The 26,585-nt window shown below is 54.8% G+C and overlaps 2 protein-coding genes across 2 annotated transcripts; both read right to left on the reverse strand.

Moving 5' to 3' along the window:
• Nucleotides 1–820: 820 nt before the first annotated feature.
• Nucleotides 821–14,287, reverse strand: F2 (coagulation factor II, thrombin). The gene is made up of 14 exons (XM_004585350.3): nucleotides 14,209–14,287; nucleotides 13,836–13,999; nucleotides 13,615–13,639; nucleotides 13,364–13,414; nucleotides 11,890–11,995; nucleotides 11,657–11,793; nucleotides 10,494–10,805; nucleotides 10,166–10,291; nucleotides 9,947–10,073; nucleotides 8,823–8,990; nucleotides 8,276–8,449; nucleotides 7,714–7,895; nucleotides 1,469–1,539; nucleotides 821–1,361 (listed from the first exon to the last, which is right to left on the reverse strand). The coding sequence occupies exons 1-14, from the start codon at nucleotides 14,285–14,287 to the stop codon at nucleotides 1,221–1,223; spliced, it is 1,863 nt and encodes a 620-aa protein (XP_004585407.2). The 3' UTR covers nucleotides 821–1,220.
• Nucleotides 14,288–21,785: 7,498 nt separating this feature from the next.
• Nucleotides 21,786–26,490, reverse strand: ZNF408 (zinc finger protein 408). Its single transcript, XM_004585589.2, has 5 exons — nucleotides 26,226–26,490; nucleotides 25,546–25,799; nucleotides 24,295–24,356; nucleotides 23,897–24,156; nucleotides 21,786–23,238 (listed from the first exon to the last, which is right to left on the reverse strand). Exons 1-5 carry the CDS (start codon nucleotides 26,263–26,265, stop codon nucleotides 21,842–21,844), a joined length of 2,013 nt encoding a protein of 670 aa, XP_004585646.2. The 5' UTR covers nucleotides 26,266–26,490; the 3' UTR covers nucleotides 21,786–21,841.
• Between the last annotated feature and the right edge of the window lie 95 nt (nucleotides 26,491–26,585).

Here is a 26,585-nt window from a genome sequence, read left to right on the forward strand (position 1 = left end):
AGGTGGAAAACATGCCCCCTTTTTGAAAGCAGGCTGCAGCTGGTCCAAGCAATCTTAATACCTTTCCCGGGCCCTGATTTAGACTCTGGCCTATGAAGACCCTGCAGGCCCATGCAGTTCCTGCGTAAACCCCAATGGACGAAGGTAAGGAACTCTGTCTTCCCTGTTCTGATGTGTTGAAAACTAAGAAATAGCATGAGGGCACGTGGGTAAAGATTCCCTCTTTAGGTCTTTTCTGCTTGAAGCCGCACTGGGTCGAAGATTCCAGGCCAAGAAGGGTAACTATGTGACACCCGTACTCCGCCCTCCCAGCTGAGGCAGGCGGCCTTCACCTCCACCCTGGGAGTTTACCACAGCAGCAGGCCTCAATTCATGAGCATTTCACAGCAGCCAGAACTCAGGGTTGTATCTGCCCTGGACTGTGGTACCCCTTCTCCCCGCGAAGGCAGCTCACGGGGATGGGGCTGGTCAGAGCTGAGCTCCCACGCCCGTGGCCTCTGCCCCGAGCAGCCTGAGAGAGCAGGCTCCTGGAGGCCAACTTTCATTCTGACTCCCATCACCCTCCAGGTCCCAGGCCTCAGAAAATCAAGTTGCTGCCGAGTGAGAGGGGGAGTGGCCACCCTGAGGTGACCCACAGGGTGCCCAGAAGGCCAAGGGCACGAGGAGACTCTTTGCTCACACCAGCCAGGACAGACGGGCCCAGGCAGTGGGTTGTTGTGCCCCAGACCACTGCAAACTGTCAGTACTATTGAGTTGAGGGCACAGTGGGACTGAGCCCAGTACCCATCAATGTGCCAGCATCTGCATGGTGGGAAGAAGACCACAGAGACCCACCCCGAGAGTGCCCTGGGTGACAAGCCCTTTGCAGCCTCAGGGGATCCAGACCTGTTCCCCAAAGCTATCCGTACAACTGCAGGCCTCAGTTGACTCCAGGACCTCTTGAGGCCAGAACCAGGCCTCGGTGAGGATTATGTGGGAGGACGCATCCAAGGCCGACCTGAAGACATTTCTACCACTCCAACTGCCTCTCCCCGGGCTCTGTCCTGGACGCGGGGGTGCCCAGCAAGTGGTGTTCCTCCTATCCAGTAGCCTAGGACAGCACCGGCGGCACGGGGCCTTGTTGACAGTCACTTTTATTGGGAATCATAGCTTTAGACACCAGCCACAATAGCAGTTCTTTGACCGGACCAGTTTCTGCAGGGAGGGCCTGGCATGGTCCCCTAACCATAGCGATCCACCATCTTGCGGATCCACTTCTTCAGGCGGAAGACGTGAGTGTAGAAGCCATATTTGCCATCCCGGTCACACCCTTCCCCCCAGGAGACGATGCCCATTTGATACCAGCGATTGTTATAGGGGCTCTGAAAAGGAGAGAGAAGGTCTCAACAGGGGCAAGTTCGAATGTTACCCTGCCAGGCAACTTCCCTCTCAACCCACAGCACTACCCAGGTTCTTGAGGCAACTTTACCTTCATGACAAAGGGTCCCCCGCTGTCACCTTCACAGGCGTCCCCTCGGGTCTCCTCCTCAGGCTTGTAACCTTGAGAGAGAGCATGCTTCTACTGCAGCAGCCGGGCAGGCAGCCGATGCCCCACCTTGGGGACCTGCCGCAGCCCTTCCTGCCAACCCATGCCGCACAAGGAGGTGTGTGGCCCAGGTAGCAGCCAGCTCACTGCCCAGTCACCTGAGAGACCTGGGTTAAGCTCCAGCTTCTGGCTTTGGCCTGACCTTGTCATGAGGCATTTGAGGAGGAAACTAGCAGACGGGAGACCTGTTTGTCTATCTTTCAAAATAACTGAGTTTTTCTGTTTTACGAAACAGGAGGTGAGTATCTACTTGGTTCTTTCTAGTCGCCCTTAACTCTGCCCTCACATCCAGTCCTTTAGCTGTTCCCACTTCTGCTGCTGGCTGCTTCCCACACAAGCTTCCTGAACCACAAGACCCCTAGTACCCCTGGCAGCCAGCCTACAACCCAGTCTCCACTCAGCAGGTGGAACGACTCCTCAAAGCTAACAAAATGTTCCTGAGGGCCCGGCGGCGTGGCCTAGCGGCTAAAGTCCTCGCCTTGAACGCCCCGGGATCCCATATGGGCGCCGGTTCTAATCCCGGCAGCTCCACTTCCCATCCAGCCTCCCTGCTTGTGGCCTGGGAAAGCAGTCGAGGACGGCCCAATGCATTGGGACCCTGCACCCTCGTGGGAGACCCGGAAGAGGTTCCAGGTTCCCGGCTTCGGATCGGCGCGCATCGGCCCGTTGCGGCTCACTTGGGGAGTGAAACATCGGACGGAAGATCTTCCTCTCTGTCTCTCCTCCTCTGTGTATATCTGGCTGTAATAAAAATGAATAAAATCTTTAAAAAAAAAAAAAAAGTTCCTGATAGATAACCACAAAAAAACTCAAGAAAACATAGGTGTGTAAAAAAAAAAAAAAAAACACTTGAATCAGAAATTCAGCCATTAATAATAAATGAGTCAAACAGGGCCCAGCGCAATAGCGTAAGAGCTAAAATCCTTGCCTTGAACTTGCTGGGATCCCATATGAGCACCAGTTCATGTCCTGGTTGCTCTACTCCAGCTCCCTACTTGTGGCTTGATAAAGCAGTGGTAGATGGCCCAAAGCCTTGGGACCCTGCACTGCATATGAGATCCAGAAGAAGCTCCTGACTCCTGGCTTCAGATTAGCTAAGCTCTGGCTATTGTGGCCACTTGAAGAGTGACCCAATGGATGGGGGAATCTTTCTATCTCTCCTTCTCTCTGTAAATCTGCCTTTCCAATTAAAAATAAATCTTTAGGGGCCGGGCGCCATGGCCTAGCAGCTAAAGTCCTCGCCTTGAAAGCAGTGGGATCCCATATGGCGCCAGTTCTAATCCCAGCAGTCCTGCTTCCCATCCAGCTCCCTGCTTGTGGCCTGGGAAAGCAGTCGAGGACGGCCCAAAGCCTTGGGACCCTGCACCCGTGTTGGAGGCCTGGAAGAAGTTCCTGGATCCTGGCTTTGGATCAGCGCAGCTCCGGTCGTTGCAGTCACTTTGGGAGTGAATCATCAGATGAAATATCTTTCTGTCTTTCCTCCTTTCTGTATATCTGACTTTCGAATAAAACTAAATATATCTTGAAAAAAAAAACCAAAAATTTGGGGTATGCTGATTGTTATCAAATCTCACATACCGATAATAGAAGACAGCATTTTTAAACACACTTGCAACATTTAGAGGAACTGAGCAAGCAGCACACACAAAAGAAATATTGGTTCCATGAAACAGAAATGACGCTGCTGTCATAATGAATCAAAACTTCAAATTATTAGCAAAATCGAAATCTAAAGATTCTTAAAGCCTGGAATTCAAGTGGCCACCTGGCAACGCTGGCACCCCATGTAAGCACCAGGTTCGAATCCCAATCCAGCTCCCTGATACTATGCCTGGAAAGGCATTGCAAGATGGCCCAAGTGCCTGGGACCCCAGGCCTAGAGGAAAGCCCTGGCTTAGGTCTGGCCCAACCCTGGCTGTCGCAGCTGTCTGGGCGTGAGCCAGCAGCTGGAAGAGTTCTCCCCCCATCTGTATGACTCTGCCTTTCAAATAAAGAAGTCTTTAAGATAAACTATTTAATAGCTCATGGATGAAAGAGTACAGCTTGTAGGGGGCCAGCACTGTGGAGCAGCACATGAGGCTGCTGCCTACAGCTCCAGCGTCCCATATGGGCGCCAGTTCAAGTCCCTGCTACTCCACTTCCAATCCACCTCCCATCACAGGTTAAACTACCTCCTGTGACACCAGCATCCCACGAGTGCCAGCTTGTGTCCTGGCTGCTCTACTTCCAATCCAGCGCACAAACTAATGTGCCTGGGAGAAGCAGCACAAGATGGCCCAAGTGCTTGAATTCCTGCACTCATGCGGGACACTGGATGAAGTGCCTGGCTTCAGCCTGGCTCAGCACCCATGTGGGGAATAAACCAACCGATAGAAGCTCGCTCTCTGCCTTTCCCTCTGTTTCAAATAATACTTTTAAACACGTGACAAATACCAAAAAGCCTGTATCTAGACAAATTAATATAAAAACTCACAAAGGCAAAATGTAAAAATTGCCTAGAAAACACTGCAAACACACAACTGCAAGAGTGACCCTACTAGGTGTTCAACATATGCCAAAGTCTCTGTAATTTTAAAAAATACTTGTTTGAAAGGCACAGTGAGAGGAAGAGACAAAGATCTTCCATCTGCTGATTCACTTCCCAGATATCCACAATGACTGGAGTTGGGCCAGGTCAAAACCAGTCCTAGACCTGGAACCCCATCTAGCCTGCCATGTGCAAGGCAGTGGGTCCCAGCACTAGGGCCATTCTCTGCTGCCTTTCCAGTTGTTTATCAGGGAACTGGATCAGAAGTGGGGCAGCCAGACTTGAACCGTCACCCATATGGGATGTCCACCATGCCAGAACACCACCAGCTCCCTGCCCCTGTGGGGAGGCAGTGGTGACGGCATAAGTAGTTAACAGAGCTCCTGCTATCTGCGGGCAAGGCCAGTACTGGAACCTCAGCTTCTGGCACCTGCCCCCCGACTATAGCAGACGGGAACACACTCTTACCCCTTCTCTGGGACTCTCCGACTCTAGTAAAAACTAAAATTAAAAAATAAAATCATACATAAGCTTTAAAAAGACACAAACTAGGAGAAATGTATGTTATAATAAATGCCTAATCAATGTGAAACCCCTAAAACTGATGGGAAACAGACAAAAATGGGCATAAAAACGTTTCACAAGAATAGCCCTCTCCTGTCACTATGGCAGAAGGCTTCTCTTTCACTCTTAAATAAATCTCACTTTATAAACTGAAAAAAAAAAAAGAATTATATGTAAAAAGATCTTTAAGCATACGGAACACAGAGATGCTATATCCTGCCTCTTAAGCTGGTAAGAGGAAGCAGTCCTCTCCTCAGGTAAGGTTGGAGGGGAACAGGCATGCCACACTCTGCAGATGGAAGTGGCCATTGATACAGCTCTTAGAGGAAGAAATCCGGAAATGCCTCACAAAATGACACCCTAGGGTACTCAAAAACTGAAAAATGAAAACAAGAGTTTGGGACAAGCTTTTGGCTCAGCAGTTATACCACTCGGAACACCCACATCTCCTATCTGAGTATGAGGTTCAAGTGCTGGCTCCTCGCCTCTGAGCCAGCCTCCTGCCAGGGCACCCGGGCGGCAGCTACTGCTGGTCAAGGATGCGGGTCGCTGCCCCCGACACGGGTGACAGCTAGAACTCCAGGCTTGGGTTGCAGTCTTGCCTAGCCCTGACTGTTGTCAGCCACTGAACGCGTTGCTTCCCAAATAAAGATTTTTTTTAAATTTATGAGAAAAATGTGAGGCATGAAAACAACTACGCTTGGGTTTCAAAAATACGTGAAGTGGGCAAACAATGGTTTGCACCAAAATAAGCTGGGATGTAGGATGCGAATATCTGAAGTAGCACCTGAGTGACCGGCCAAATACCTGTCCCTGCACAAACGTCGTTCAAGACGACACCGTCCCAGGGTCTACTGACAGACACACCCTCAACAGCACAGAGATCGAAACGAGAAGGCTGCTCACGGCAGCACTGTTTGTTGTTGCAAAAAAAATGGGAACCATCTAAATGCCTATACATGCGAAAGTGGTTGAGTAACATCCACATCAGAGAAGTACATTTCCAGGCTGCGCTGAAGTAGGTAAAAAAGCAAGATACAAAAGAACATCTATGCTGCTCTGTAGTAACGCTGCTCTGTGGGTAGAGAAGTAGGGAAAAGAAGTAATTCCATATGCTGGTCTCTGCAGAAGGCAGGAAGAATGAGGCAGACACGAATGAGCCCGCAGGGGAAGGGGCTGGGGAGCTGTCTGCCCAGAGTGCTCACCGGCTCCTGGCACTGCTCTGCCTTTAGGACTCGGCTAATGTTTTTTTACATACTCCAAAAAATGAGCAGATATTTTCAGAGGAATGCACAAAACAATGCAATTAGACACAAATGAGGCCAGTGGTATTGGGAATGAATAACACAAGAGGAGGGATGAAGAAGGAGCCCACATACAGCATTTAGACTGCATGCTCTCAGGCTAAGACAAAAGAAACTGGAATTATACTGAACGCTAAGGGGTCGGGCAGTTTCCTACAATGAGATCTATCAGGGATCCTGAAACTACCCTAGGATTCATCAAATAAGTAAACATAATGGGAATCACGTTTCTCTCTGATAACATGAAAGGAAGAAGTTAAAAGTACTCTTGTGGTATTGATTTAGCATTAGAAGTTTCAATCTGAGTTTTAGAAGCAGTGAATACGTATGTATGAAAAGTCAGTGATGGATAGAAAGGTCAGTGAGTGGATGGATGGATGATTGACAGTAGTTAAGAGAACATGACAGATTGATGATGGATAGGTTGGTAGGTGGGTGAATGGATGATAGGTGATTGATAGAATAGATGATGAATGGATGGATAGATATGATTAGTGGATATGCCAGATTGGTGTGATGGGTGGATAAAAGACAAACAGTAAATAGATAAAAAGGTGGATGTGGCAGGTAGATGATGGCTGGACAGACAGGATACGTGGGTGGGTGAGTGGATGGATGGGGAGGAAGCAAGATGAGAAAATGCAAGAGCTGGGGAAAAGGAGGAGTCTGGGCACGCCTCATCCGTGTGTTTCTATTCTGTGCACTGAGGGGCCTGCAAGCAATGACACTGAAGTCACAACATGCACCCCTAGTCCCCGGATCTTGGTGCCTAAGGATTCCCCAGAGAAATGGCAGGAAGAGAAGAAAGAAAACCGGTAGATTCATGTAAATGTCACACAGGCCTGCCTGCTGAGGGCGCTATTGGCCACACGTGGGGCAGTGTGAGCCTCAGCAGAAAACTGTAACCCTTGGAATGAAGTCCACCTAAGAAAGTTCTTTAGCAATATACATACTCATAAGTGTAAGAAAAATGGCAAAATTTGAAAAAAAAATCTCCATTTGGCAGCCACCAGAGCTGGCAGAACAATTTGATGAGAAATAGAATATAAAATGCCAGCGTAGGCAGAGGCATTTCGTGTAGTGGCTTGGAACCCTCATCACATCAGAATGCCTGTGCTCCAAGGCCTGGCTCCACTCCCAAGTCCAGCTTCCTGCTTCTACGCACCCCAGGAGGCAGCAGGTGATGGCCCAGGGAGCAGGGTCCCTGCCACCCTGGGGCAGCCCTGAATGAAGTTCCAGCCTCCCAGCTCCAGGTTGCCCAGCCTTCACAACGCAGGGCACTGGAGAGTGAGTGAATCAGCACGGGAAAGAGCTGTCTCTCTCTGTGTCTCTCTGCTTTTTCAATAAATAAAAAGTCTTTTCCCACTTGTGAATGGCAAAGGAAAAAGGCAGAAAAGTGTACAGCGAGGTGCCTGGGAGACACCATAGGACCATAGGACATGTCCTGGTCGGAGTTCCTCTCGCCAAGCAGACAATGGATATCACATGGCTGTTGCCAGGATGCACCTGATAGCACTGAATGATCCAATGAATGAATGAATGGATGGCTCACCCACATCCACGGCCTCTGGCTGCCAACCCAGCCTGCAACTGAGCCTCCCATAATCTTAGGCTTACTGCCTTCCCCTCCCCCTCTAGAGGGGGTCTGGCTCATGGGCAGCAGTGACCAGGACCTGACCCCAGGCTTGTGCCCAACATGTCCAGCCACCACCCCGCCCCCACTGCACACTTGCCAGCACAGAACATGTTGTCGGTGATGCGGATCCGGGTGGACGCTTTGCACACAGGCCCCTCCACCAAGGGCAGGTTCACTGTCTGCAGCACGTTGGGCTGCACCTCGTTCATGGTCACCGTCCACGTCTCCTTCAGGTTGCCCCAGCCGGTCACCCGTCCTTTGTATCCAGCTTGGAACAATCTATGGGGGAGGAAGCCAGGAGATGGGCCCTCTCAGACCAAGCCCCTTCAGGGGCCTCCCAGGCCAGGGCCACTGCTGAGGGGGCCCACGTCCAAAAGAACCACAGGAGTAGACTCCCAAGAAACGGAGGCCAGAGAGAAGTGAGAGAGCGGAGAGGGAAGGGGAGGGTAAGAGGTGAGGAGAGGAAAGGGAAGAGGCAAGGAGGGGTGAGGAGGGAGAGGGAAGGAGACGGGAGAGAGGAGGGGAGAGGCAAGGAGATAGGAAGAGGTGCGGAGAGGAAGAGGAGGGAAGAGGAGAGGAGAGGGGAGGAAGGGAAAATGAAGGGGAAGGGAGGGAGGAGGGGAGAGAGGAGGGGTTTCTGGCGCCCACATGGGGCTCACCTGTTGACAACCCTCTTGTCAGGCAGGCACACGGGGTGGATGTAGTCACTGAAGGCCACCGGCTTCTTGAGCTTCAGCAGGGCGATGTCGCGGTCCAGGTTCACCCGCCAGTTGTAGCCGGGGTGGATGATGATCCTCTCCAGCGTGGAGATCTTCTCCACGCTGCGCTCATAGCTGGGCAGAGTAGGAGATGGGGTGCGAAGGCAGTGAGCCCAGCAACTCCCCGAGGAAGGGTCTAGGGGCAGGATCCAGGTCTGTTTTCTCGCCTTGGCAGCCCCTGCGGCTTCCTCCCAGGCTGAAGCCAAGCAGCATCCGGTCTCAGAGACCCCCTCCTTCTCTCACCCCCACCCCGCCCCACCCTGGTCCTGCCCTGGTGTCAGGAGCACAGGTGCCGGCAGACTAGGGTTTCTTTCTCTGGCCCCTGGCTCCAAGCCTCGGTCAGGACATGGACAGAGGCCTTCCAGCAGAGACCACTGGGATGCCATGCCACGTAACACGACGTCCTATCCCCAGCGCCCCTGCCTGGCGGACTCCACACCCACTGTACCTGTTGCGGTTGTGCTTGCCAATGCGCACCAGAATGTCATTGATGGTGAAGTTTTTGTCCCAGGGTGGGTACAGGAGGCAGTGCGCAGCAGTGAGGACCCAGCGGTCACTGATGAGGCTGGCCCCGCACAGCAGCTCCTGGGGGCTCTTCCGGAAAATCATCACCTGCCTGGGAGAGGGACAGAAGGCATGAGGGTTTGGGGTCTCACATCCTATCAACCCTGAAAGTGAAGCTGGAGGGGCTGGTACGATGGCTCAATTGACTAATCCTCCGCCTCCAAGTGCCAGGATCCCATAAGGGCACTGGTTTGTGTCCCAGCTGCTCCATTTCCCTTCAAGCATCCTGCTTGTGCCTGGGAAAGCAGTGGTGGATGGCCCAAAGCCGTGGGACCCTGCACCCATGTGGGAGACCTGGAAGAAGTTCCTGGCTCCTGGCTGCAGATGCGGCCATTTGAGGAGTAAGTCAAAAGATGGAAGATCTCTCTCTCTCTGTAAAATCTGTCTTTCCAATAAAAATAAATAAATCTTTAAAAAGAAAGAACTAGCCACAATGGGTTAAGTTATCGTTTACGACACCAGATGCTGGTAGCCCATATGGGTGCCAGTTCAAATCCTAGCTGCTCCATTTCTGACCCAGCTCCTTGCCATCGTGCCTGGGAAGGCAGCGCGGAGGAGTGCCCAAGGACTCCCGCCTGGGAGAACCTGCATGTGCAGCTCCAGGCTCCGGCCCAGCCTGGTGGCCATTTGAGGATTGAGTCCGAAGGTGAGAAAACTCTGCCTTTCACATGAATTAACAAATCTGGACAGAGCCGCCTCCTGGGCCCAGCTCCCAGCTTGCCCAAGCTCCCCGTGGGGATCTGATGCCTCCACGTGGTGCCAGGCTACACCCTCTTCCCTCTCCTCATCCAGGCTAGGATCCACAGTTGAAGCAGCATGGCCGGGGTGGGTGTTGTCAGCTCAGAAGCACTGGGTCTCTTGGCCAGGGTTCCGGAAGTTGCTAATGCTAATGGATGCTCAGTCATTGATCTGGGAAGGAAGGCCTGCGCCTCTGGGGGCATGAGCGGCTTCCAAGGGCTCTGCGTGGGCACAGCCAAGCGGAAGGTGGGGGCAGGGAATAGGACTCACCAGGGCGCGCTGCCTTTCTCTGCGTCCTGACCCTTGACAATGCGCCCATCGATGTAGGACTCGAAGAGTTCATCCTCCGTTGCGTCCTTCACCGACTTCTTCTCGAACAGTGGCCTCAGCCCACAGTCTGCGGAGCAAGGCGGGCTGTAACTGGCCAGTCCTGGCCACCAGTCCCCTGCCCACCAACCCCCTTTCACCCCAGGCATGCCCACGTCTCACCTGCTTCCCCCTCGCCAAAGGTCTTCTGGTCGAAAAAGGTCTGGAACTCCTGCTCGGTGGTGCGGCCCTCAATGACCTCCTCTGGGCCCCCCTCTGGCCCAATCTCCTCTTCTTCCACGTTCTCCTCTGTGGAGACCCAGGAACCACCCCGCGGCTGGTCTACCACCCCCAGGCTGCCCCCGTTCCCCACTCTGGGCCACGGAGGTGCCCAAAGTCAGGTGCGTAGGCGCAAGGGCTCCCGCGCAACCCAGGAGTTTGGAGGAGGGGCTCAATTTACTCATCCGGAAATAGGGCGCCCTGTGGTGCTGCCCCTGCCGACCCTTCTCACCGCAGTAGTGGAGGTCGCAGTACTCAAAGTCGTCGGGCCTCCCCGCCACGTAGCACCAGGCGCCCTCCTCGTCGCCGTCCGGGTTGCGGCAGTAGTTCTGCAGCAGCCGCACTTGCGGGCTGAAGGCCTTGTGTTTGCTCAGGGCCTGGGCCTGTGGGCTGCTCCAGGCCAAGCAAGGCGATCCTTGTTTGGTGACAGCCAGGTGCCCCTCATACAGCTGGCCGCGCTCAGGGACACAGTCTTTCGGAGAAGACCACGTTACCTTGGGCTGTCCAACTCGCGGGGTCAGCTGCGTGGGGACTTGCCCCTTGCCTGCGTGGGGAGGAAGCACGCGGGTCCACACCAAGTGAGGGACTGCCGGAGGTCCTAGAAAGACCCTACTTTCCTAGGTGCAAGCCAGGAATCGACTTCAGGTGCCCCTTAGGGGCAGGTGCAGCTGGGCCCCGCCCAATGGGTGGAGTCACTGCAACACTCTTCCCTACCTACACCTGTATCCTTTGCCTTACAGAATGCCCTTCACCTTGGCCTCAACCACAAGACTCTGGTTCCTGAAAGGTGGGAAGGACTGCCCTGCCCAGTTCTAAACCTAGTTACAGCAGGGGGTAAGCCTCCTGCAACCCCAGCATCCCATATCTGTGCTGGTTCGAGTCCTGGCTGTTCCACTTGCAATCCAGCTCCCTGCTAATACGCCTGGGAAAGCAGCAGAGGATGGCTCAAGTAGTTGGCCCTGCTACCCATGAAGGAAACCCAGACAGAGTTGTAGGCTCCTGGCTGCGGCCTGACCCAGCTCCAGCCATGGTGGAGATCTGAGAAGTGAACTAGCAGATGGAAGATGCTCTCTCTGGAACCCTTTCGAATAAATAAACCTTTTTTTAAAATGCAAATCATGTATTTCTGAAAGCACTGTGCTTTCACCCTCCACTCGAGCAGGAACACAGAAGACTTCATAAAAATCAGGAGGAAGTGTCCGAGACTGCACAGGGCAGGGTGAGTGGCTGAACGCTGGGGGGCGGCTTCCCAGGTCTGGCTGCAGGAGGAGCTGGGGGCCACTCTCCAGCGCACATATTCCATGTCCCTTGGTGGGCAGCCGGTTTCTAGACCCAGGGCTCCAGGCATGGCAGGGGTGGTCTTGGCCATGGTCTACCCCACCCACACACACTCACCACAGATAGGGACATTGCACGTCTCCCTTCGCAAGGTGGGGTCTGTGGTGTAGCACCAGGGGCCCGTGCCACTGCCATCGGGGTTGCGGCAGAAGTTCTCCTGCAAGTCGGCCTCAGGGTGGGTGGTGGAGTTGATTCTGAAAGAGGCATCGGCTCAGTGGAAGGCTGGGTGTGCCCCCACCCCTGCCGTGGCCTGGCTCCCACCCTTGGCCCGAGCCCCACTGTGTACTCACTCGGGGTTGTGCGGGTAGCGACTTCTCCACAGCTGGCACTCGATGCCTGACTGGGTGATGCTCACTTTTCCCCGGTAGTTTATTCCCAGGCCCTGGGAGCAGCGACCTGTGGGAACCCCAGCCCGCATGCGTGTCCAGGCTCAGGTTCCCTGTCCCCCAACCCCGTTGCCCCCAGCCAATGCACCTCCTGCTTTTGTTCTACCAATTCTGCAGGGGTCACTCGGTGGTGGTCTCCCAAGTCACTGAATGCCACCACATGGCAATCACCATGCCGAATATGGGACACATAGCCCTGGCCCTGTCCTCACAGAGCCCCCTTCAAGTGAACACAATCCTCACCACCTGGTTCTGCTCAGCCTGGCCCTGGTAGCTTAGCACTTCCTGCCACCGAGGCCTTGGTGCATGCTCAGTTTGGGGTTTACTCACCAGGACAGCCCATGAGACCGAAGAAACTTGTGCTGAGCTGTCCCTGCTCCTATCTGCCTGCCAGCTGCGCCTCCTCCTGTGTCCCCTGAATGCCTAGACCCTCTCTAGGAATCACCTGGGTGTTTGTATCTGCCTCCTATGAGGGACCCTGAGTTATTTCCAATGCCCAGCACCTGACACCTTCAAATGCCAGCATCCCATATGCATATAGGTTCATGTCCCAGCTGCTCCACTTCTCATCCAGCTCCCTGATTGTGGACTGGAAAAGCAGTCAAGGAAGGCTCAAAGTCTTGGGACCCTACACCGACGTGGGAGACCCGGAAGGAGCTCCTGGCCTTGTATTGGCTCAGCTCTGGCTATTACAGCCACTTGGGGAGTAAACCAGTGGATCACAGATCTCTCTCTCTCTGACTCTCCTTCTCCCTGCAAATCTGTCTTTTGAATAAAAATAAATACATCTTAAAATAATAATAATAATAATAATAAAAAGAATTCCAGGTAGCAACCCTACTGTCATCCTAGCAGGTATTTGAACGAGGCCTTGAAGGTCGGGACGTGTTCAGCAGGCAGCCACTGGTCCAGAGGGAGGTTGGATGCCAGCAGGGGCCAAAAGGGGAAACCTCTTGGCCTACATACTGTCCGAGCAGCGGGGCTTGTGTTTGGTGCCGTGGAAGGTAAGACTAGAACGAAGTTTGGGATGGAAGGGGCTACGCACAGCTGACTACACAGCCTGTTTATTCTCTGGTGACAGAGAGCAGCTAACGGTGCTGGTGGGTAAATGTGACCCCGTCCGAGTGCTGACAGCATGGGTGGAGGCTCAGCTTGGGCACCAGGAGAACGAGGCGTTAAAAACATTCACCTGTCATCCACTTGCTCCCTTGTTCCCTCACTCTTACTGGCCACCGGGCACACAGCCCAGCAGACGCACCTGCTCTTCCTCAGGAGCAGAAGGGCCACAGCACAGGCTGCAGACCACCACTTTCCTCCCAGCTTCCCATCTCGCAGTCCCCCTCCCCCGACCCCATGACTCTAAGGCCCTGTCCTTTACCTTCCAGACAGTCCATGAGAGTTTCTCGAGGCTTCCTCACTGGCTCACACACTGGAAAAGACCCAGACACAGGTTTGTGGGACCTGGGTGGGATCAGGGACGAGCTGGGGACGTTCAGACGTGCTCAGGTGGACAGACAGGCAGATGGCAGAATGCTGGGAGGCTGGACCAGGCGGATGCACTAGAAGGTTCTCTGGGTACAGCAGCCTCCCCACCCCAAGGGGGGCCTGGGCCTCCCTTCCCTGGTTTACCTGTGTAGTTGGCCCAGAATGCATCCTGAAAAAAGCAAAGGCTTTGTCTTAGTCAACTTTCTTCTTTCCCTTCTCCAGGTCAGCAGGGGGCGGGTGTGTGTTGGGGATGGGGGCAGTGTTTGGCAGCTGCAGGAATCCAGGGGCAGCCCCAGGCCAGGGCCCAGCAGGCCACCGCTGCCCCCTCCCGCTGCTCAGTGCCAGTGAGGCCAGAGCCCACTCACCGTGCTGCTGGACGACTCCAGGGCCTCGAAGGCCTCCTCATAACTGCATGGCTCCTCGATGCACTCCCGCTCCAGGTTGCCCTTGCGTAGCTCCTCCAGGAAGCCCTTGTTGGCACGACGGTTGCGCTGCAGCAGCGACAGTGCCCGCTCTGGGGCCAGGAACACTGCAGGAGTGTGTGCGGGGGCCCTTGACCTCAGCTCAGCCGGTCATGACGGGTCTGGCCCGGCCTCAGCTTCAGCTTCGGTCTCAGGCCATGTAAATACCCAGCAGTGACCCCTTGCTCTTCCCCCTTGCCACTTGGGGAGGGTAGCAGCCCTGTTCAGCCCATGCCCGAGCCCCCTGCTTCCTGCCCTAATCCTACCCCTTACCCACCATGCTGGCTGCACACGAGGCCGGCCAGGGTAGCCAGGGCCAGGCAGTCAGCTAGCCGCAGGCCTCGGACGTGCCGCATCGCAGGGCCGCTCCTGGGACTGAGTGACCGTCCTGACCCCTCTGGGTTAATGTTGAACCAACATGAAGAAATCAGTGGAGGAGGGAGAGGTTGGCAGGTCAGGGCCAGCTCTGGTGGCCGCCCCTGCTATCCAGGACCAGGGGTAGATGTCTGGCTGGGCCTGGGCGGAAGTCACCATGTAAAGGTCACTGTCCCTGCCACAACCTCATCATTCTCTCTCTCTTTTTAAAGATTTATTTATCTTTATTGGAAAGGTAGATTTACAGAGAGCTGGAGAAACAGGGAGAAGATCTGCCATCCGCTGCCATCCCCAAGTGTCTGCAACACCTGAGCGACGATGAAGTAAAGCCAGGAGACAGGAGATTCTTCCGGGTCCCCCATGTGGACACAAGTCCCAAGGACTTGGGCCATCCTCTGCTACTTTCCCAGTCCCAGAACAGGCTGCTGGATGGAAAGTGGAACAGCCAGGACTCAAATTGGCGCCCATATGGGATTTTGGCACTTGTAAGTAGTGGATTAACTTACTGAGCCATGGCGCCAACCCCCTTGTCTCTTTCCTGAGATATGGCAGAGCTGGGGACCATGGGGCAGTTCAACCCCAGCACACTGGGGTGGTAGCTTTCACCTCCATGTGCCTTAGGAGGGGATGAGCAGTGTGTCACTAGCAGATCACTGTGTGTCTCTGTGGGTGAAGCAGCTGGGTGCTTGCGCCACCACGACCTTTAGGGGGTTGGGTCAGCCACTGTGGGTCCTGGCCTCAGCCGCACCCTGGGGTGGCAGTGTTCATGGGAACTGATTGCCTGGCAGGAAGCATCCGGGCCAGGGTCCCTCTGGGCCTTTGGGAGTCTCCCTCCCCCCCAGCACTGGGGTGGGGGGTCTCCCCACAGCACCCGTCTCTCTTCCTGCCTGGGGCTGCTGGGCCGGGCCTAGCTCCTCTCCCCGCCCTGCTTCCTGTTTGCCATGTACAAGGTAAATATTAGTCCTGGGTCTAAGCAGGAGAGAGGGACAAAGAGCAGGCACACAGGCACGCAGCGCTGTGGCTTCTGTCTTGCGCAGCTCTGGTTCTCGGGTCTGGATCTCAGTCATGGCCAGCTTCAGCAGAGGGTTGGCAGGAAATCCGACCACCAGGACTCTACAAGTTAGGCCAACTCCTGGGAGGCCCAGTTCCTATATATTTTCATATATATATTTTTAAATTATTTTTTTTAAAGATTTATTTTTATTTTTATTACAAAGTCAGATATACTGAGAGGAGGAGAGACAGAGAGGAAGTGGAGCTGCCGGAATTAGAACCAGCGGCCATATGGGATCAAGGCAAGGACCTTAGCCACTAGGCCACGCTGCCAAGCCCTTAAATTATTTTTTAAAGGTTTATTTATATTTATTTGAAAGGCAGTTACAAAGAGAAGAGATGACAAAGAAACTTCCATCCACTGGTTCACTTGCCAAATAGCTGCAATGATTAGAGCTGGGCTGGTTTGAAATCAGGAGCTGGATTTCTCACAAGGTGCAGGGTCCCAGGGCCTTGGGCCACCCTCTGCTGCTCTCCCAGACCACCAGCAGGGAGCTGGATGGGAAGTGAAGCAGCCAGGACTAGAACCAGCGCTCATACAGGATGCTGGCATCACAGGTAGAGGATTAGACTGCTGTGCCACCAGAGTGGCCCCTGAATTATTTTATACTAAGGGATGGATCTGGCACGATGGCTCAGTGGCTAAATCCTTGCCTTGCATGTGCTGGGATCTCATATAGGTGCCAGTTCATATCCTGGCTGCTCCAATTCCCATCCAGCTCCCTGCTTGTGGCATGGGAAAACAGAGGAATATGCTCCAAGTTCTTGGGACCCTGCCCCCGCATGGGAGTCCTGGAAGAAGTTCCTGGCTTCAGATAGGCTTTGGCCATTGTGGCCATTTGGGGAGTGAACCAACAGATAGAAGACCTCTTTTTCCTGTCTCTCCGTCTCTCTTTAAATCTACCTTTCCAATAAAAATAAATAAATCTTAAAAAAGAAATAAACTGAGGGTTAACTTACAACCAGTAATGGTCAAGTCAACAATCTAAAAAAAATTGCTTAAAGATTTATTGATTTGGGAGGCACATGAAGGCCCTGGGCACACAGGCAGGGCATACCACCCTGCTGGAAGACCAGATCTGGGGACCTGCACACATTCGCAGATGTGGTACTATGGATTGCCCCGGACAGGGGTTGTGGGGCTATGTGGAAGTGGGGACCACTGAGAGAGTACCTTACAGGTGAGGACTGACTTCTGGGGGATTTCCACTGACCAGGCTACTGCACCTGCAGGTAGATGAAGGTGCTGAGACCGGGCAGTTGGAGGAGGGAAACCAGGGGGCCTTCCTGCATCGGATCAGTGCACCTGCCCACGTGGAAGACCTGAGTGGAGCTGGTTGGCATTGACTGCCATCCATTGGTGCACACAGAAGACAGGGCTGGTGGTCTGCCTGGCAGGGCTAGGCCACCATACCCCCAGTGTCAGGGCAGGGGTGGGCCACTAACTGGAATGCGAAAGAACTGGGTCTGGAGGCAGATTCTGTGGAGGGATTTGTGGGCTCATCCCTGTGGGACTGCAGCACCTGCTGGTTTGCTCAGGAACTAGAGGTGGTGAAAGGCTGAGCTAGACATAACCATGGAACTCACTGACACTCATGGGAACTAGGGTTGGGAGCATGCCAGGCTGGTCCAGGCTGCAACACCTGCAGAGGTACCCAAGAATTGGGTGTGGGGTGGGCCAGGCCACAACATCCACCAGCACACACAAAGGCCAAGATGGGGTGAATGGGAGGGGCAGTGGGGGAACTATGCCAGGTAGGGGCCTAGCACCTGCTGGCACATGTGAAACCTGGGTCTGGAAGTGGACCTAGGAGGGGAACTTGGAGAACTCTCCTACTGGGTTGTAGCTCCTACTGGTGAGCATGAGAGTTAGGGCTGAGTGTGGTCCAGGTCGGGCCAGGCTTCTCCGCGTGTTGGCAGGTGTGTGGATTGGCTCAAGGGGGTAGACCAAGCAGGGTTAGGCCAAACTGTAGCACACTGGCACACACAAGAACCAGAAAGAGGTGCAGGCCATACTGGGCTAGGCTATTGTACCCACCGGTTTGTATGAGAGCAGGAATAAGACAGGCTAGGCAGGGCTATGCTGTAGTACCCACCAGAGAGAGCTGGAATGGGTGTGGGCTGGGCTTGCAAGTGACAGACTGAACTGGACCCTGTACTGGCCGAGCAGTAGATGCACTTAGATGGACTTTCTGTCAGGTGGCTTGTGCGGTTAGCATGCGCCTTGCTTAAGGAGCTTGGTGCGGGTCCCCATGGCCCCGGCCCTCACCTTCCAGAGCTGAGCTGATCCAAAGAAAAGAGCCAAGTGGTTCTTCCAGGTCTCCTACACAGGTGCAAGGTCCCAAGAACTTGGCCTGTCCTCTACTGCATTCCCAGGCCATACACAGGGAGCTGGATGGGAAGTGGATCAGCCAGAACTTGAACTGGTGCCCATATAGGATGCCAATGTTGCAAGCAGAGGGTTAGCTTATATGCCACCATGCCGGCTCAGGGGTCATGGGCACCTCAACTGCTAGGCCAAATGCCCACTGTGAAAGTGTCTTTTTCCTTCTTTTCTTCTTTCCCTCTTTTCTTTCTTTCCAGTTTATACATTTATATATTTATTCGAAAGTCAGAGTTACAGAGAGAAACATTTTCCACCAGCTGATTCAGTCCCCAGATGGCTGTGATAACTAGAGCTCGGCCAGGACGAAGCCAGGAGCGGGAACTGCTTCCAGGTCTCCCACAAGGGTGCAGGGGTCCAAGCACTTGGGTCATTTTTCACTGTTTGTGTCAGGCCATAAGCAGGGAGCTGGTTCAGCTCAGACAACAAGCAATGCCCATATGGGATGCCAGCTCTGCAGGCGGTGGCTTCACTTGCTATGCCAAGAATGACAACCCGGAATTATCGTTAATGAGTGTCTGCATGGTTATATTTTAAAAATCCTGATGAGTTAAGACACTGAAGAATTTATAGCAAGCAGATGGAAACAATCAGGGTAAAATGTTAACCATCATTAAACCCAGGTGGTGAGGGGGTGGTTACATTCTTCTCTTAGTTGTCTATATTTGAAATATTTTTCACAATGGAAAGTAGACCCAATTCCTCCATTACCAAGACTGGGCTTAGGAAGCCAGTTCTTGGGACAGTCCTGTGTTTCCATAGCGATATGAAGGCCATACCACCCTGCCATTTTGCAGAGGAGGGAGAGACGGTGGCATGCCCTCTGCTGAGGTGTCTCTGGGAGAAATCAAGAGTGCCTTTGGACTGCAGATATTTTTGTACTTATTTATTTGGAAGGCAGAGTTAGAAAAAGAGATAGAGGTAGAGGGAGTTAGGGATTTTCCAACCTATGGTTCAGAGACACATACAGAGAGAGACTCTTCCATCCTCTGGTCTATTCCCCAAATGGCTGGGGTAGCCTAGGTCAAAGCTAGGAGCCAAGAACTCCATCCAGGTCTCCCACATGGGTGTGGGTGCCCTGGTACTTGGGCCATCTTCTGCTGTTTTCCCAGGCACATTAGAAAGGAGCTGGATCGGAAGTGGAACAGTAGGCTCAGCATGCTCAGTGGCTAAATCCTTGTACCTTGCATGTACTGGGATCCCATATGGGTGCCAGTTTGGGTCCCAGCTGCTCCACTTCCCTTCCAGCTCTCAACTTGTGGCCTGGAAAGGCAGTCGAGGATGAGCCAAAGCCTTGGGCCTCTGAACCCACATGGGAGACCAGGAAGAAGCTTCTGGCTCCTGGCTTTGGATCAGCTCAATTCTGGCTATTGTAGCCACTTGGGGAGTGAACCAGAGGATGGAAGATCTTTCTCTCTGTCTCTTCTTCTCTCTGTAAGCTGCCTTTCCAATAATAATAATACTAAATTCTTTAAAAAGTATATATATATATATTTATATTTTATATATATATATATATATATATAACAGGGGGGCATTGTGACACAGTGAATTACGCACCTGCTTGGGACATTTCATCCCTATTGGAGTCCCTGGGATGGAGTCTTATTTATCCTGCTTCCATTTAACTCCCTGCCAATGCTCCTGGGAGGCAACAGATGACCAAGTACTTGGGGTCCTGCCACCTGCATGGGAGACTCGTGTTGCGATTTAGACTCCTGGATTCCTCTGCAGTTGCAGCCATTTCAAGAGCAAACGAGAGCCCGGCGCAGTGGCCTAGCAGCTAGAGAGTCCTTGCCTTGAATGCACCGGGATCCCCTATGGGCACTGGTTCTAATCCCGGCAGCTCCACTTCCCATCCAGCTCCCTGATTGTGGCCTGGGAAAGCAGTCGAAGATGGCCCAAAGCCTTGGGACCCTGCACCCGCGTGGGAGACCTGGAAGAAGTTCCTGGCTCCTGGCTTCAGACTGGCTCAGCACCGACCGTTGCGATCACTTGGAAAGTGAATCATTGGACAGAAGATATTTCTGTCTCTCCTCCTCTCTGTATGTGTATGACTTTGCAATAAAAATAAATCCTTTAAAAAAGCATTTGAAAGACACACAATCTTCTGTACTCCCCAAATGGCTGCAATGGCCAAAGCAAAAGCCAGCTGGAACTCCACCCTAGTCTCTTACATAGGTGGCAGGGAGCCATGCACTTGAGGCAGCTTCTACTGCTTTCCAGGGTACATTAGCAAGAAGCTAGTAATGATAAAAGTGGAACAGCTGGGTCCTGAATTGGCACCCATATTGAATATTGAAGTCACAAGTTCAGCTTAACTCACTGTTCCACAGCTTGGGCACCATCTACTCTTGGCATCTGAGCAGAAATAGCCTGTACAGGAAGGAGGGGCTAGAGTCCAAGTTCTGCAGGTTTCAGAGCAGGGTTGGCTGACCGGCCTGACGGCAGGTGCTTCCCAGGCCATAGACGCCGTGGCCTCTTCCCCCACTGCCTCCATATCCTGCCATCCCCTCCCACGGGACAGGACAGTCATTTAAGCCATTTGGGTTCATGTCAGTGGCATTCTGGGAGGCAGGTGGCAGTTGCTGGGAAGCCACCTGTACAGCCCATGTTTGAGTCTTGGTTTTGTCTTTTTCCGATGACCCAGTCTTGGCCAGTTAGCTCACAGCTGCTGAGCCTTCGCTTATGAATGACTCACGCACTGGAACACCTATTTGACAGGACGGTGAAGGGAAAAGCAAATGTGTTTCCTGTCTCTCTTACTTCTGCTCTGGGTAGTCATTTTCCATTGCTCCAAAACACCTGAGATTAGGGACTTTTAATCTTTTAAATATATATATAAAAGAGTAGCATTACAGAGGGAGACAGATCTTCCATTTGCTTATTCGCTCCCCAAATGGCCTCAAAGGCTGGTCCAGTGTAAGGTACAGCTTCTTCTAGGTCTCTCATGAGGAGTTGGGCCACCCTGTGCTGCTTTCCAGGCACATCAGCTGGGAACTGGATAAGAATGGAGCAGCCGGGAGTTGAACCTGTGCCCATATGGGATTCCAGCACTTGCAGGTGGATTAGCTAATTGTACCATGATGCTGGCCCCCTGCAGGGGGCTTTCTGAATGTTTGTTCACGTTTTTGGAGGTCCAGGGTCATGGGACCAGGATCTCAGGGTGCATAGTGTCCTATCTGCCTCCAATTAGGCCCCGCCTCTGAAGGCAGTGTCACAGGTGACCACACTGCAGACATGAATACTTGGGGACAAAGCATACCCAACCTGCAGCATAACAGTCCTCCCCTGCAGCTTGCTTCCCCCGGTGGGGGAGGAAACAGCACACACACCTGCATCTGTCTTGCTTACCGGATGCCGTACCCCAGCAACCCAGGGGCCTTGGCCCAGCCCCTGCCCTGCCCCCACAGTCACCTGCAGCCAGCAACTGCCCAACTCTCCCCCAGGTTTGTAACTATTTTCACTAGCTCCTTTGCCATCTTCCCAAGGGCTCTTTACCCATCAACATCGCCAAGCAGGGGGCGTGGTTATGTCACTTAGAAACCAGGAGGCAGCATTCTCCCTGGAGCCACTCAGTGCTCCAGTCTGCATACTTGTAAACTCTCAGAGTTTGGAGCCACCCAAAGGCCTCACCCAGCCTGAAGGGCACCTGGGGCCTCACCTGACCCTCGGCACTCTGCTCCTTGCTCGGCTCTTACCCTGGCTCTGCGTGGGCAAGGCAGCTAGCTGCCCACCCCTCTCCCCCAACTGATGTCAACACACTCCAAGGGTGTGGCTGTCTGTGGCTATGCACCCAGGCAGGTGACGGCATTGCCAGCTGAGAGATTCCCTCCCAGGGTGGGGTCGTCTCAGCAAGGTTTAAAGAGAAAGTGGCAGAACAAGCTCTCCAACCCAAAGGGCTGTGAGCCAATCACCTTGCGAAATGGGGCTCCATCAGCGGGAGGGGGGGGCTCCATCAGTTCCCATGGGGGGGTGGGGAAGGTCCAGCCCTAAGCAGGCAAGGTTAAGGTTAATACAGAGCAGGCATAGTCATACAGCAGTTGAAAAATACATCTTTATAGCGAGTGTCAAGGGGGGTGGGGACACAGTGATGACGTCAGGTGCCCGTCTCCACCTCCACCACTTCCGCCCAGGCCCCCAAGCCCAAGTCGTTGGGCAGGAGCACCAGGCCGGCGGCGGGGTCCGGCTCCTCGGTCCCGGCTGCGCACTTTGGGCTCTCAGAGTCGGTGACCTCTACGATGGCCCCAGCTGGGGAGGCAGCTGCCTCGCTGCTGGCGCCCAGCAGTTGGGGCTCAGTCTGCAGGAGCACCACCGTAGCAGCCGCAGCAGGAGGCGTGGGCCGGTGACTGAGCAGGTGGCGCTTGAGGCTCTGCGGGAGGGTGTAGCCCATGCCGCAGGTGGTGCAGCGGTAGGGTTTGTCCGCCAGGTGCGACTTCAGGTGGCGCCGCAGCTTGGTGGCCAGCGTGTAGGAGCGGCCACACTGTGGACACCGGAAGGGCCTCTCGCCCGAGTGCAGGCGCTCGTGAGCACGCAGGGTGTGCGGGTCTCGGAGGGCCTTCCCGCACACGGGGCACAGGTGTGCCTCGCCTGTGTGCGAGATGAGATGGCGCCGCAGCTCCGGCAGCTGGGAGAAGGCGTCGGTGCAGTGTGGGCAGCGGTGCGGCCGCTCGCCAGTGTGCACGCGCAGGTGCCCGCGCAGGTTGCCGCGCTGGCGGAAGGCGCGGCCACAGTGCGGGCACAGGAAGGGTTTCTCCCCCGTGTGCAGCCGCATGTGGTTCCGCAGGGAGCCCTGGTTGGCCAGGGGCCGCCCGCACACTGGGCACGGACACGGGGCGGGGGCAGCCGGCACCTGGTGGGTCTTGCGATGTAGCCTCAGGGAGGGTCGGCGGGCGAAAGCCTTGCCACACTGGTCACAGGCGAAGGGCCGAGCGCCAGAATGTACCACCTGGTGCTCCTTGAGGTCCCTCCGGGTGCCATAGGCCTTGTCACACTGTGGGCATGGGAAGGGCCGCACGCCGCGGTGGCCCAGTGTGTGAGCTTTGAAACTCTCCTCGGAGCTGTAGCTCTTGCCACACTCGGTGCACAGGAAGGGCTTGTAGCCCGTGTGCACAAAGGCATGCTTCTTCAGGTGGCACAGTTGCAGGAAGGCCTTGCCGCACTCTCCACAGCGGTACCGTCGCCCCTGTTGCGGGGAGCTTGCAGCGTGGCTGGTGTCCTGGGCTCCAGGATCCGAGGTCTTCATGCAAGGTGGGTTCTGCTCACTAGGGCTATGCAACTTCTCGGTGCTGTGGGCATCGCTGGGCCAGGCACCCCCGGGGGCTGCCAGGAAGCTGTCTTCCGTGGGAGTCGAGGAGCCCTGAGGCTCGGGCAGCACCTGTGCCTGCAGACCACGCGCCTCCCCGGGGGCACCATCTTGAAGCGCAGGGCCATCTTGGGACAGCTGCTCCTGGGCTGGGGCCTGAAGGCTGCCGGGAGGTGATGCAGGGCTGGGTTCTGCAGGGCGGGAGCCAGATGCGGGTTTCACACAAGTGTTCCAGTCCCGAGGGTTGGGGAAAATGAGCGGCACAGGTGTTGTCTCCACTGGGGACTCTGAACCTCGGGGGAGCCCCGGCTCCTAATGGCTTCTCTAGAGCCCAGGTGGACCCCTTTTCTTTCTGTCCAGTTTCAGGGGTTCCCCTCACCGGGGGGGCATGGACCTATGAGCCACGCAGCACACCCCCCCAAAAGCTGAGTCCCTTCCAGGCAGGGGGCCCTGGTTCTTAGCCTGGGGATGCAGGACTCCCTGCCTCCTCCTCCTCTTAGCTCCTGAGTGAAACAAAGGGGCCCCTCTGCCCTCCTCTCCAGATGAGAGAAGCTGAAAACCTCATCACCTTACTGTGCCCAGCAACTCCTGGGAAAGTGAAAGTTACTCTTCTCATTGTTTACTTCAAGGACGAGATCCAGGCCTCTTCCACAACAAGCACATCCTAGTGGGTAGCTCAAGATACTCTGAATCCTTGGACAACTCCAGCCATGCTGTACCCGGTAGCCCTAAACCATCAAGTTAGGGTCCTCCCAGAGTCCTTCACCCCCATCCCACCCCGACACATGCCGACTTTGAGCCACGACCTCTGCTTCGTCTGCTCCTGGCAGCCCTGTCTTTGCCACATACCTGTGCACAGTCCAGCCGCATCCTCTTTGGGGGAGACCACTTCTTGTTCAGCAGCCTCTGCCCCAGTGGCCGCCACCACAGTGGCTACTGCTTTTCCTAGTTCCGGTGGAGTGGGCTGCGGGCCCCGAGAGGGCGGCTGGGGCCACAGCAGCAGCTCGAAGCCCGGCAGCACGACCTGCTGAACCTGCAGGTGCAGTTGCTCCTGGATGCGCACAGGGGCCACGTTTCCCTCGCTCTCCAGCCTGCCCCGTCGCACCCAGCTGCAAAGCAGAACAAGAGCTGGCTCAGCAGACGCTGTGGGTGCCAGCCCAGCTTCCCAGGGGCACCCTGTGTCCTGAAGGAAGACTTCCGGGGCAGGGCCGTGCACCCTTCCTGCCTTGCACTCTTCTGGAACCCACCTGGTCCAGCCTGTGCTGAGCTCACAAGCACGCACGTCTCCCCACGGGCCTGGCAACAGGTCCTGAAAAGAACCAAGTGCAGTCCCTCTTATCTCTGTGTTGGAGGGAGCTGGGAGTCAGGCAGCAGGGTAGAGGGGTAGAGAATTAATACAAATTGTGATGAACCATCTGCCCTCTCCCCAACCCCACTTCGAGCAAATCTAATGTGAAAGTCCTGGAAGTTTGTATTGTTGCCTTCCAGTGAGCACAGAAAAAGAGGAACACCAACTTTGTTATAAAAAAATTGCATTGATTACACAGTAAAATCCTGCATTCTGGGCCCAGCATGATGGCCCAGTAGCGAAAATCCTTGCCTTGTAAGCGCTGGGATCCCATATGGATGCTGGATCATGTCCTAGCTGCTCGACCTCCCATCCAGCTCCCTGCTTGTGGCCTGAGAAAGCAGCAGAGGACGGCCCAAAGCCTTGGGACCCTGCACCCTTGTGGGAGACCTGGAGGAGGCTCCTGGCTTCAGTTCGACTCAGCTCTGGCTGACTGGCCATTTGGGCAGTGAATCAGCAGATGCAAGATCTTTCTCTGTAAATCTGCCTTTCCAATAAAAATAATAAATTCTTACAGGTGCACTAAAGGAGGCATGAAATTTAACTAGCCAGGTCACAGGCTGCAATCTCATCCCATCTTGTTAACCATAAAAGCCTGAGCTAGGGGCAAGGGGACTGGAGGCGAGGGTGCAGGGAGGCACCATTGTGGTACCGTGGACCAACCTGCTGCCCATTACGCTGGCATTTCAGATGGGAACCAGTTTGAGCCCTGGCTACTCTAATTCCAATCCAGCTCCTTGGGAGAGCAGCAGAGAATGGCCCAAGGGCTTCTGCCCCTGCTACTCACTGGGAGACCCGGAGGAAGCTCTTGGCTTCTGACTTCAGCCCAGGCTACTGTATTCATTTGGGGAGTGAACCAACAGATGGAAAATTCTCTGTGTAATGCTGCTTTTCAAACAAATGCATGTTTATACAAATCAGACCTTTATCACTGCTGCCATCACACTAACCTGGCTTCTTTTTACATCTTGCTTTCCTAACCAGTGCACCTGTTGGGGAGGTGGGGTGGGGGAAGGAAGAGGCCGTGCTGCAGAGAAGGTACAAGGCCGAGTGTTGTTTGCAACTACCTGCTCTGGCCGAGCTGGCCGCCTGGAATGCCTTCATTTCATCCCAATTTCCCCACGAAGAGAGACGCCCCAAGCCACAGTACCTCCTGCCTCGGTTTCTCCCCCTCACAGACGCTCTGCTCTTCCAGCGGCCCCCATGCCAGTCCAGGCTGCAGCGGCTCCCCGACGCACCACACACCCCAGCGCCGCTCCTCTGCCAGCGAGGGACCCAGGGCTAAGCCCCGGGGGAGGCTCTGCAGGGCGAGGAGGGCTCGAGTCGGTGTAGGCGGGCTGTCCTGGGCCCCACCAGCTCCCGGCGGGCTCCGTTCTGAGGTCGGGCTGAGGTGCGACTCAGCGGCTGCAGGGAGAGAAGCCAGTGAGGGAGGCGACAGGGCTCTGTCATGGTGGTCCTCATGGGGTCCCTGCAGGGTCGCAGGGGACTCGGGGTTCTAGAAGCAGCCCCCCGGGGCGGGCGTTGGTTTGTCCAGGAGCTGGACCCCTGCCACCCACGTGGGAGCCCCGCGTGGAGTTCGTTCCTGGCTGCCGGCTTCAGCCTGGCGCTGGCGGGCATTTGGCGAGTGCGCCAGCAAGACGAGCGAGCACGCGCTCTTTCAAATAATACATTAGACATTTGTTAAATTAAGTCCTCCGCTATGGACTCTTTGGGCTCCGGAAAAGGACCCTGGGCTTGAGAGGAAAAAGGCCCAGGAAAGGGGAGCGACCGGAGGCCGCTGGGCCCCCTCTGCGCTCGGGCTGAGGGTCGCGGACCGTACGGACGGCTCACCGGGCGGCAGGCCCTTCCCCGCCTCGAGCAACTCCTCCATCCCGGGTCAGGAGGCCTCTCGCTGCCGGAAGTGACCGTTTATCTCAGCTCCTCCCGGAAACAGTCATTGCCGTCTCAATTTTTCTTTCGAAAAGAATCCCAAGAGAAGGACTTGTTTGGTGCACAGTACTAGGAAACAAGGAGTATTTCTGAGGCATATCTCTGTCGGAGAATCATCAGAGTCTAGAATTCCGGAGAGCCCCCAGGGATTCGAGTCTGTGAGGAATCTGGAACTAATAGTCCCAGCTACGTCGTGATGAGCCGGACGGGGTCGCAGTCTCTTTTGCAGGCGCAGGAAGTGAGCGAGGCTCCTGGAAACGC

The sequence above is a fragment of the Ochotona princeps genome, chromosome 4, assembly GCF_030435755.1.
Source record: "Ochotona princeps isolate mOchPri1 chromosome 4, mOchPri1.hap1, whole genome shotgun sequence".
Taxonomy (NCBI): Eukaryota; Metazoa; Chordata; class Mammalia; order Lagomorpha; family Ochotonidae; genus Ochotona; species Ochotona princeps.

Excerpts from the sequence above, each read along its gene's own strand:
- F2 (XM_004585350.3), bottom strand. The coding sequence starts at position 14,287 with ATGCGGCACGTCCGAGGCCTGCGGCTAGCTGACTGCCTGGCCCTGGCT. Across the intron at positions 11,996-13,363 it reads TCTCATGGACTGTCTGGAAG|GTCGCTGCTCCCAGGGCCTG; the intron begins GTAAAGGACAGG and ends GGGTTCCCACAG. Across the intron at positions 10,806-11,656 it reads GTGCAATGTCCCTATCTGTG|GCAAGGGGCAAGTCCCCACG; the intron begins GTGAGTGTGTGT and ends CTCCCCACGCAG.
- ZNF408 (XM_004585589.2), bottom strand. The coding sequence starts at position 26,265 with ATGGAGGAGTTGCTCGAGGCGGGGAAGGGCCTGCCGCCCG. Across the intron at positions 24,357-25,545 it reads GGGAGAAACCGAGGCAGGAG|GACCTGTTGCCAGGCCCGTG; the intron begins GTACTGTGGCTT and ends GGTTCTTTTCAG. Across the intron at positions 23,239-23,896 it reads TGCGGCTGGACTGTGCACAG|AACCCAGCCCTGCATCACCT; the intron begins GTATGTGGCAAA and ends CCCGCCCTGCAG.